Source organism: Penicillium odoratum, assembly GCF_028828045.1.
Source record: "Penicillium odoratum strain IBT 22623 chromosome Unknown utg000005l_segment0_segment0, whole genome shotgun sequence".
NCBI classification, from domain to species: domain Eukaryota; kingdom Fungi; phylum Ascomycota; class Eurotiomycetes; order Eurotiales; family Aspergillaceae; genus Penicillium; species Penicillium odoratum.
In genome coordinates this window covers 2460319-2471988 of record NW_026643147.1, presented here as the reverse complement: position 1 = coordinate 2471988, position 11670 = coordinate 2460319, and the positions used below count along the sequence as shown (strand labels likewise).

Below are 11670 nucleotides of genomic sequence, written 5' to 3'. Positions count from 1 at the left end.
AGCTTTGAGAAGACATCCAGAAATATGAAGAGGAAGAACTACATAATTATGTATGTAGAGCCATCTAGATTAGGGCTATCTTCTCTTTTGGGCTGTAGAAAGTCTACTGACTACGGCTGACCCGAGAATTTTGAACCTGGGGCTGTCTAGGCTCGTTGTTGCGGGCTACACTCGGCTATTATACCACCCTGGAAATGGCCGGTGCCTGAGATTAGTGGAGCGGGTTGGCGGTAGATTCAGCCCCCCCCCCCTGGATAAGCTTAAGCTGCGGGATAGGCACAGACTAGTAGATCAACTCTTTCCACCCTGGAAAATAAATTGAAAATGGTCAAAGGTTGTACATAATCGGTTGATGGGCGAATCGATGCTATATTCATCTTTAATGAAGTGAGGCATGACGAGGGAGATAATTAGCAATTGAAGAATCTTTCTAAAGATTTAATGGATTGACGTGTCATGACAAAAAAACCGCAAGTTAACTTTTCTAATATTTCCTCGTGCATTTGGGTCTTCCTCCGTGCACGCTTTCAAACTCGCACCAAAAAATCCCAAGACCGCTCTACTCTTTCTGTGGCAAGCCACCAGGTGGCGTTCACTCCGAATCGATATCCATGATATTAGCTTCAACCTGTCGCTTGCTTTAACCTTATATTTCGCCTTGGTACTATCTGAAAATGCCCCACTCAGTTCTTCAAGTATATAAGGAAGAAATTCCTAGACGAAGAAGACGTACTGGTCAGGCTCAAGTTGTGGGCATTGCTATTGTCTCGGACGGGTCACTCTTTTGACGAACATTCTTTTCAAATCCTCTTTCTCTTACAAATCACGCTCCTTTTCCGTCTCAGCGGTCAGGGATGCATTGGACGCAACTGTTGTTGGCCTTCGGGGTCACCGCGTTTGCTCTTCCCTCGAATCAGAATGTCTGCCAATCCGAACGGCACGTCATTGATGAAATTCAAAATGACCGAGAAGCTCGGGCATACTGCAGCAGCAGTGTGCTTCATATCCCAACTCACACGACTACCGTGACGAATACATGGACTCCGCCGCCCAAACTCGTCACTCACACTGTCTTCAGAACTAGCACTCACACTGCTTTGACCACCCACATTATCTCGCAGACAATTACTGAACACTTTACTAACACTGTCACGGATCACCTCACCCTCTCAACCACCGATTTCATTGATTCGACGCTGACAGTGGTAACCACCGACATCGTGTATCAGACAGACACAGCCACCATCACTGCCCTGTCCACCGCTACAATTACAAACCTCGTGACCGAGACCGACACCAATGTGGTCACTGCAACCTCTACCGCCACCTACGAACAAGTTTATGGACGCGATTTCCGGGGAGAGCCATACCGGCAAGGTAATGTTCCCAAGCCTCTCCAAGGGCTACAGAGCAAGGTCATGTCAGAGATTTGCTCTTGTCTACACCTGCAGACCCCAACAGTCACTCGTTCAGTGATCAAGACTGCCGTCAAGCCTACTGTGAGTTCTAATTTTGTAGATTAACAATAGAAATGAGGATTAAAGCTAACTTGGGCTCAGATTACCTCGACCCAGACAGTTCACCGGACAGCTACTGTTACCGATACCATTCTGTCAACTCACCATGCCACGGTGGAAGTTACGGACACTGCAACTTTAGATTCGACCACTGTAGTCACCGTCGTGCAAACCAGCTATTTCACCGACACTGTCACGGAGGAATCTACCGTTGAGATCACGACAGATATTACTACCGAGGTGACAGACACTGTGACTGTGATCGCCACAGACTCCGTTTTTTTTTCATCTACGACTTTGGCGGAAGTCACCGTGACCGAGTCATCTTCAAGATATGTGGCCCCTTCATCTACCTCTACAATCGTCGCTTCATCCAAGGCCGCCAATGTGGTGTCATCTTCAACCTCGGTTAGCACAACTACATCTGCCGCATTTGTGGTTACGACAACTTCCAACTCAAATTATGGTGCTGCTACGGTCTCGTCGTTTGCTGGCCCAATTACACTCAGCTCTGCTGCAACAGCTACCATGACCCCGATTGACCCCCCCGGTGTCAACATGGGTGGTACCGGTGTTTTGACTCCCACTGGCATCGCCCAAGTATGGTATAGCTCGGATGACAGCACCTCCGACTCAAACTCCGCATACCCTTACGTCCGTTTGAACATGACATTTACGGAAGATTCAGTTGCCCTGGATCAGTCAATCTACATTAAGGATATCGTCTGCACCTCCTCCACTCTATCTGGATATTTCAACAATTCGGCCGCATACAGTTATGCAGAGAGCTCTTGGCCGACTGATAGCAGTGTCATCCTGATCACAGCTGCGTCAAGCTGCAGTTCCGATGGACAGAACATCTACTTCTTATCTACTTCGATCGTCTTCACTGACTCCAGCGACTCCTTCGTGGCAACAGGAACCATCGAAGCAATTGCCGACGTTCTCGACAACGTCGGAATGGACTTTGGTGCTCTTACATACAACACGGATGATAGCAGTTCGAGCTCGAGCTCCTCAGATTTGGGCTGTACCTCTCCGACTTCGTCTACAATCGATGGCCTTCCCGCTATCTCCTGCGGAACAGATTTCGATGAGAAATTAAATGATGCTCTTGGATATTACTCTGTTGCGACTGAGTCTGATGCCGATGTTGGTTTCCAATCTTCTCTATTTTCAAATGGAGTGCCGTTTCAGAATGCTAATAAGATGTTAGGCTACCTTGCTGACTCTTGCTCCTGGATCATCAACTACTACCAATTCCCGAGTGATGCGCCGTAGCTTTTGGAGCAAGCTCAAGGCTGCTGTCAAGAAGGTCGCAAGTGTAGTTAAGTCAGTTGCTAAGACGGTGGCGACCAAGGTGGCTACTGTCGCGAAGACTGTTGTCAGCACAGCTGTTTCAGCCGTGAAGACCGTGGTTAGCACTGTCGCAAGTACGGTCGCGACTATTGCTAAGACAGTTGTGGCCCTTGTTACTCTTGTTGTGACTGGTAACTACAGTCAAACGTTCGATATCTCGCTGAGCATCACCCCGTCCTCGTCTCTTTTGACTACATCTCCCTGGGGAGAAGGATTCAAGTTCTATACATTGACCCTTGATAAGGAGGATTCTCACTTCTCACTGGATGATACAGTCTTGGAGAAGATCGAGTCGGAGCTGATTGGAGAAGCTGACCCCGAGCCCGGCATCGAGCTCTGGTGTGTTGACTGTGGCGTCACCGGTGAATTCAAAATCACGGGCGCATTCTCAATCAGCGTTTCTAAGGGAATCTCAAAGGCTCAGCTCTCTTTGACCGGCAATATGTATGCTGGCTTGTTCATCGGACTTGATGCCTTTGCTGAGTACGATTTGACAACTGAGCACGATCTTTTCACAGTCAGCCTGCCTGGATTCTCAATTCCTGACATTGTTACCCTGGGTCCTAGTCTGTCGCTTGGTGTCTCTGCTGATCTTGATATCCAAGCCGAAGGTCAATACTTCATTGGTGCCGGATTGATCTGGTCCGACATTAGTTCAGTTCTGGACCTTATTGATCACGCTTCGTCAACTCACTCAGGATGGACTCCCACCCATAACTACTCCGCAAGCTTCGATGGAGATGTCACTATTACATCTACTTTAGGCATGCCGGTCACCCTGGAGTTTGGTCTTAACATTTTGAGCGGAACCTATAAGAAAGATGCGAAATTGATTGATACCCCTGGAATCGTTGGTACTAGTGAGTCTTTCTCTCCATGCCTAATATCATATTAATTACTAACAAAAATTAGTTGAGTACGATGATGATCTCTCTTATACAAACGGAGAGGCAGACGTCACTCCTGCCAACGGATGCTACGGTATTACTTGGGACTTGGCTTTGGACAACACTGTCGTTCTCGATCTTTCAGACTTTGATGCTGGCACTTACACATTGGATACGTATACCTTAGCAGACCTGGCTAATGGTTGTATCGGAACATCTGTGACTTCCTCCGCTGCAGCAACATCGACATCTACCGCAACCTCAACCGCGGCCACTGCCATCTCAACCGGACTTTCCATGGACTATTTCATCTGGGGGGACTCTGACCAGACCACCCTTGCAAAGTCCTTGTTCATGAGCGGCTCTGACATCAAGATCAGTCTTGCCGAGCTTTTGGCAGACTTCACCAACTCCTGGGCTGGAACATCAAAGTCGTCTTATACAAAGAGTATTACTATGCTCTTTGAGTATAACGGTGACCTTCGCGTGTTTGTGTCTTCGGAATATGCTGCTTCCTCATGGACTATCTATCCAGGTGCCGTCAGTCTGTCTTCATACACTTCTGAGGTTGTTTCATATACCAAGCCCTCGAGTGCTAAGATCACAATCGTCTCCGTTGTCTGGGGTATCGGTGTTATCGCCACTGAGAGTGTATATAATACACTTTATAGCTATGCCGCAGCCGGAACCTCCTTTTCGTTGTCAAACACATTCTTCGGCACGGATACCTGGGTGGACTACCATAAGGTTGGTGTCATCTTCTACCGGGACGCTTCAGGAAACCTGCAACACCTCATTGGTGATGAGAGCAGCACTGTCTCTTTCCCTACCTCTGCCATGACCAAGAGAGAGGTCAGTGTCGTTGCCTCGAAGCAGCCCCAGCCTGAGACCGAGCCTGAGACCGAGCCTGAGACCGAGCCTGAGTCCGAGCCTGAGTCCGAGCCCGAATCCGAGCCTGAGACGAGCCCTGTTAGTGTTCCTGCCGACAAGAAGCATGCGCTGTCCAAGAAGTCCGTTCCCTACGGTCGTAACTTCCTCTTTGGCCGGTCCGACAACAGCACTACATCATCAAATTCCACCAGTTCCGATGATAGCACTGGAACTGTGACCGTCACCGACACTACCGGTGCCCTCTACCTGAACCCCTCGATCAACGGTACTTTGTTCGTCTCCCTTGTTAGCGACACCGCGAATCTTACCAGCTTGACCGGCGGATACCAGTTTGCAGCTGATACCACCGAAGGGCTCATCCTTGGTGATTCCGCATCCCGTCTGCTCTACTACTTCCCCGATACAATGAGTGCAGTTGGAGCCTCGCGTCTGCTTCTTGGAGCTTGGGGTGAGATTCCCAAGACTGCCAATCTCATCAACCTTGTTCCGATGTCTACTGGAAGTGAAGAAATTCTGGTCGCGATTGATACGCTTGGAAATTACTACTTCCCCTTCGTTTGCGGAATCCAGGATCAGCTGAACAAGGTCTTCCTTGTGGCAGATGTTGACACTGGTGCGAGCGTTCTAGAGAGCGATGATCTCCTCTACACCATCGTTGGAGGTGTTGCATCTAACTGCACTGTTTTGGCTTTGGTGGCCTCGGGCTTATAAATGATGGATGATCGTGCCTAATGGCTGGAATCGAACTTGAACAGTGGTTGTTTACCACATTTACTTACAAATACTGCATATTTCATTGCTTTCCTTCTTTTCATATTTCTGCCATATTTGTCTAGTTGAACCTTTAATTTTATTAATAAATCATGCATTCGAGGTCTATCAGAAGATTAAGTTCCTCCTTTCTAAAGAGTAAAATGTAGTGTCGCGAGATATATAATGATAGAGGATGTAAGAACTTGCCAATAACCCTCGCTGTTTCTTAACTCCCTAATATAAGTGTTGAGAGATAAAAGATGCCTACCAAATTTCTAAGGCAGAAATATCTCATGTATTAAAGAAAGATAAGATATAGGCTATATATGAGGCCTACCCGACAGTGGAGCGGGATGGAGAAAGGTTGGCCTTAGTTAACTTTAAGTTATGTGTTCGGGTAAATGATTAGATAAGTCACACAATAACTAAGTAGAAAGACCCCTGAGAGGTCTCCAGTGATTATACTAGCAAATATACTACAGGCGTACTTGTCACCCTGTTCGTGCTTATCACTCACATCCAATCCAACCCTAACAGGACCCCGGTCCTAACACACTACCCGGATTCTAGAGCATTTTCCCTAGTTACTTTATGACCACACTAACCTTTTATAATGAGGTAAAAGGGCCAAGTAAGAAGATAGTGAAGAGGATGTGAGTTGAATATAAAACGGTACTAGAACGGAGTTGGATTATATTCAGAACTTCAAGTCATAAATATATCAAACTATAAGACTAATTCTTAAGGAAGGAAAGATATATTCTTTCCCTTCCTTAATATAGAGAGATCTAAGTAGAATTCCTCTTCTTCGGAACTTATTTCTATGATTTCTAGGTGAGCCCGAGAACGGAGGGGAAAGTAACGAAGATGAGATGATAAGTCAGTCACATACAGAAAGGGAGGTTGCGTAGCTCAGGAGCTCGGTGATCCTGGTCAATAAGGAAACTGCCTCATATGCAACAATCAATGGAAGAAAACAAAGAAAGCATAAGATATTTGGGGGCGGAACAGGGGACTAAATACTAAGTACAATAACGCACGGGAGCTATAGTGTATGGGTCTGAATCAAAGATTTAGCACTAGGATTATGTGACTATAAATATTTATGTTTTCCATGGAAAATCCGATATGGTGTAGTGGCTAACATCGTCGTCTCTCACACGACAGCCGGGGGTTCGATTCCCCCTATCGGAGTTTATTTTTGCAGGTCATCTTTTTATGATTATATCCAATAATCACTCATCTCTAGTCTTAGCCTTGTCGAGGTTAAACCTTATGAAGAATTACTCTGACAAAAGAGTTGTTAGTTGCCTCTCGGGTGAAAGTAGCAGCGTCATTCAGAGACAGAAATACAGTCTCATATCGACACGTCCAACCCTACCATTGATCAGTTTTGGTCAAGGGCTTTGACTAACAGTCGAGTGTCATGCTTCCAAAGTACTCTATTTTGGTATGTGTCTGTATTTATTGCATTCTGTGACTTGATTGAGAACGAAGGTTGTTCATCAATCCCCACATAGGCCAGCAACTCTGAAGGCAAGCACAAACATGCTTCAGGTGACAGTTCACAGTTCTTCATAGTCTGTGCCATCATAGCAGTGAACGCTCACTGTCTTATTCTGGATCTCCAGCTCAGGTCCACTGAAGTTGCAATAATCTCCATCCTCCATACCAATCCAAAGTGGCTCCTGGCATTTCTCATCACTACACAGAAGCATCAGTATGGTTGGTAAGTTCCATTAAATAGCCAAATGCCACTCACGTGTAATAGTCGCAAACAACATCTTCCGGGACCTTAGCGCCGTTTATGTTTTTTCTCCTGCAGAACATTAGCGTTCTCCAAGATCCGGCGTTTCGTCGCTGTGCTTACAGATCGAGGGGAAGCAGAACGCAGGTGTTATCTGCCTTGATTTTTATCTCCTTCCCTGCGCATGGCTCTTTAGAGTATAGAGTGGCTGGAGGCTATAATATGGTGTGGATTAGTCCTCTACCTGTCAGATGCAATATTAAGAGCGAATGCTTTCCTTGGCCGCTCCCGCAGCATTGGCAGTGCAGGAGAGCAGAGTAAAGGCTAGGAATTTGTAGAACATCATTTTTCAAATGTAGATTTGTTGATAGGAGGTAGGGCTCAAAGAGGACGCGGTAACAGTAACAATTGATGAGTATCCAGCAAGGGAAGAATGGGAAGACCTCGAGGTAGAGTCTAGGAGAGTATTAAATAAAATCCTCCAAAAATAACATGGCTGGTCGCTGATGATCGAGGTTACACCGAAACAATGGTCGAATGCAAGGGGTGCATATATTGCTTCATAAGTGTCTTGATTTGCCATTTTACCAGCCCCACTAGTATCACCCAACATTCTATTGGGGGATATAAAATGAAGGCGGAGAATAAATGGACACAACTACACCGATCGAACTGGAATGACACGCACAGTGCAGAAACAGGATTATCGTTGATGTCATTATACCAACTTAGCTTGCAGAGGATAACTGGCTTGTGAACCAACTGATTGAACTCTGGGCAGGTTCCTGAATTCCAGGCTCGTTACTCCTACAGTGGAATATATTGCTCGGTGCATGTGTTGTGTATAAAATATGAAATAATTTCAACATTCGAATAGAGTGTTGGGTAAAGAAATTGTGGTCATCAAAGGTTATTCTAACTAGGTATCTTGCTGGGGTCAAACTCAAATCGAACCTCCTTTATCCTTTAAGAACAGCCTGCAGTCTACCGGTACTCCTCTCGAAAAACCATAATCCTCTCAATATCTCTTCCAGTGCTGTCCTCCTCAACCCATGCACGCCACATCCCACCAGAATTGAAATCGGCGACGACCTTTCCTCGGCGCAGTTGCCCACGGGCAGGAGGTGCGGAATCGGCTTCGATGCCGATAATTCCACCCTCGCCCTCGCCAGTAATGTTCCATCGCTGCCCAGCAGAGCGTTGCAGCTCACCGCCAGGACCAGCTACTGCAGTGACAGCATCGGCGAGAGTAAGACCGGGTGCCGAGAAACGTAGCATTGCAGCTGCTGTATGAGCAGCTGCAACACGAAGAAACGAGTCACCGTTTCCGGTGCCTGATATTGCCATTGCGCGCTTCGTGAAATGTTTAGAATGCGCTTTCTCATAACATAAGGCCTGCTTCTCCGAGGAAAAGCCTGTCTGATCTATCTGCGAGCCACTCAAAAGGGACGTGTAGTCAGGAGAACGGGCTTCCCTAAGGAACGGAGGTAAACAGTCCGCCAACCAGCCTTTTGCTTCCTGGAAGCAATCTCCAAGCGATGGAGAAGAAGGCGCCGGCGTTGCCAGATTGACGCTTGAGACAACCTCATCCCACGATTCAGCCCAAAAGCCTGCACCAAGAGTCGGGGTGTCCCCAATTCGACCGGGAAGTTTATTCGTCATTCCACCAGTACTGGTGGCAACAGCCAGATTACCCCATTGATCGAGACAGACACAACCGACAGTCCCTTGACTCAATGAAAGAGGTTCCGCCTCCCCCTTTAAACCCCGCTGATGTTCGTTCCAGCGACGCTTTGTCCAGAACCATTCATCAGGCTTCGACTCCAGTCCCCATTCGTGAGCCAATGCCTCCACGTGGGGACCATGCAGTTGAGAATGCAGACAACCGCCGTCATTGCTCCGCTTGCCATCGACATGATATCCAGTGCGTAGCAGAGACTCGCGCGCAAGACGAATAGGGTGACGGACATTCTTCACGCCCATCACGCCTGCACCGCGCTTAATTGTGCCTTCCAGGCCGGCCGTGGAGTCTTGTACCGATGTCACCATCACAGAGGCCTCCATCTCGATTGTACCATCTGTCGTGAAAACGCTGCCCCGTCCGCAATTAAAGAGCTCGTCATCTTCCATGAGGGATACAGCATGTACTGCGGCGTCGAGGGCCGAGGCGCCCTGGGCGAGGAGCGTATTGGTAGAGCGGAGATAAGACTGTAGTGAGGCGTGATAGGCGGCGTAAAGTTCCGGCGGAAGAGTGGCACGTTTGAGATTACCCGCACCTCCGTGGAGGATCAATGCGGGTTTGAAAGTCGCAGGGGTTTCTGGCATTGCTGTGGCTGGAGGTGAAAGTGGTTTCGAAGTGTCAAGGAATTCGTGAGGGGAAAGAGTGCGGATAAAGCGGGAAAACGGCCATAAGTCCGCTAACCTGCGCCTAGAAAGATAAGCATATCCTAACCTCTTTGAGCGCTCGAGCTCTTATCTTTTGTTAGCAGTTAATTGCAAATAGAAAAATCGAATCTGGAGTCAATATGTGCGAAGAAATTGTGTATTATGCCTGTTAGCGATGCGTTAATGTACAAGAATCCACCACGGTCACGTCTCCGAACCGCTTTTTTCATCAGATGAGCAGAGAAATTCTTTTGAGTAGGCCACCCGGCCATAAAAAGAACACATACGCCGGTCTTCTGAACCAGCCATGTGGATAAACCCGCCGTCCACGAAAACACATTGCTCCAAAACACGAACCGGAGAAGGCGGTATGAAGAGCGTAAAGAACAACGAAAACAAGCACTCTATGCCATGTCGTTTAATAATGATAAGCAGAACCGAACACCTGAGAAGAGAGACTCAATGTGGGGATGTTATGAAGACAGATATTGAAGAGAAAGAAGGGCCATAGGCCACTGGGGAGTATGAATCGATCGTATTGGTGACAGTGGGGGTTTAAGCGAGAGCCTTCTGCTCAGAGGGAGGAGGGGGAGGGAGCTAAAGTCAGATCCCAAGTTAGTGAACAGTTCAAATTCTAATGTTAGTCACGATGCGTTCAAGGTGCCTAACATACCTCAAGCTTTGTGTTGTCGGCCATCATTCGCTGGAAACCAATTCCAACACCCTCGATAACCGCGAGGAAAACGGCACACATGATGGCAGAGTTACGGGCGGCCTTGACACCGCCACGGACGGCGAGGGCACCACCGGTGAAGAAACCAGCAGTGATAGCGTTCCAGGGATCCTCCTAAAAGTTCCGTTCACGTCAATAATATGCTCCTTGGTAAGCTCCAGCAGTAGACGTACCTTCTTTCGGATACCCTTAATTGCGCAATCAAATGTTGAGAACAAGCCACCCTATTAGACTGTTAGTACAAGCTTGAATTCCCGGGTCCTTGTCAAAAGTAATCCATACCCAAACACCGAAGTTTCCACCGAGTACGGGCGCGCGGGCCTTAATGGCAGTAAGTGCACCTATCCGGCGCTCACCGTAGGGGCTGTTGCGGAAACCCTTAACACCGTGCCAGACAGCACCACCAATAGCCTGTAAACATCGGTCAGTTATGCGAACTCAACACGATTGACACAACGCATCGGTCGTGACATACACCCATGCAGAAAGCACCACCGAAATCGCTCAAGGCGACCCAGGGGCAGGGATCCCGAGTGTGATCCATTATGTGTAGAAGTGAGGAGGGTCGTTGAAGGGGATGACGAGTCGGAAGGTCGGGAAAGTGACGCGATCACCCGGGAGTGGCAGATAGCGTCTCAAGTGTGATAGAAATATATGAAGCCGTTAATGGATATTGAAAGGTCGGGAAATCGACGAGTGGATGGCAATGCGGGCCAGGTAATGGAAGGTAGGCTGAATCGACAACAAGTGGACGAGATAAGGTCGGGGCTGCGGGTCGACGACTTTTTCTTCGACTTTGCGGCCCGGGGTACACGTGATATCACGTGATGATTGACCCGGTCGCCACCGAAGTTACTAACTTTTTCTTGCTTTGACACGCGCGATTGTGATTCGGGTGCTTGAGGAATAAACCAGGGTTGCATTCCTGCGAAATGCCCTATCCGGGATCAAAGGGAAAATACGGGCTGTGCCAATAAAGAACTTTTCTAACATATTTTCCTAATTCTTCCTTAGATCGGATATGCGGCTCACTATAGAATAATTCCTACCTGTGAGGCTACAGGCTATACTCAGGTTTCCATTCTAAGATTTCACAGCTGGTTTATAGTATGCATCCTATATAATAATTCAGGGCTGTGTACCTCACAGGCTTTCCCTGTAAGCAAATTGGGTGCGTGTGGTTAGATCTGCAAAGTACAATAGTTTGTGCATATAATCACCACCTTCATTGCCAATCTAGTACTTGACTATGCTTGACTTTATTCGGGCGAGAAATTTCATTCCAGTATTTGTAGCACCAGGCCACAGGTAGTTACTGTTATTAAGTACTGGGGGCAAGCGCATCATTCCTGACCCCGCAAAGGAACGTAGAATCATTGCAACAGGGAGCACCTCCGA

The 11670-nt window shown here is 47.6% G+C and overlaps 3 protein-coding genes across 3 annotated transcripts; 1 reads left to right on the top strand and 2 right to left on the bottom strand.

Moving 5' to 3' along the window:
• Window positions 1-854: 854 nt before the first annotated feature.
• N7520_006462 (uncharacterized protein) lies at window positions 855-5365 on the top strand (the record flags this gene model as incomplete). The annotated part of the gene is made up of 4 exons (XM_057140396.1): window positions 855-1499; window positions 1560-2669; window positions 2734-3736; window positions 3789-5365. The coding sequence occupies 4 exons, from the start codon at window positions 855-857 to the stop codon at window positions 5363-5365; spliced, it is 4335 nt and encodes a 1444-aa protein (XP_056994402.1).
• Window positions 5366-8138: 2773 nt separating this feature from the next.
• N7520_006461 (isoaspartyl peptidase/L-asparaginase) lies at window positions 8139-9479 on the bottom strand (the record flags this gene model as incomplete). The annotated part of the gene is made up of 1 exon (XM_057140395.1): window positions 8139-9479. One exon carries the CDS (start codon window positions 9477-9479, stop codon window positions 8139-8141), a length of 1341 nt encoding a protein of 446 aa, XP_056994401.1.
• Window positions 9480-10094: 615 nt separating this feature from the next.
• On the bottom strand, window positions 10095-10816 carry N7520_006460 (protein transporter TIM17; the record flags this gene model as incomplete). Its single annotated transcript, XM_057140394.1, has 5 exons — window positions 10095-10136; window positions 10213-10386; window positions 10446-10496; window positions 10555-10683; window positions 10748-10816. The coding sequence occupies 5 exons, from the start codon at window positions 10814-10816 to the stop codon at window positions 10095-10097; spliced, it is 465 nt and encodes a 154-aa protein (XP_056994400.1).
• Window positions 10817-11670: the final 854 nt, after the last annotated feature.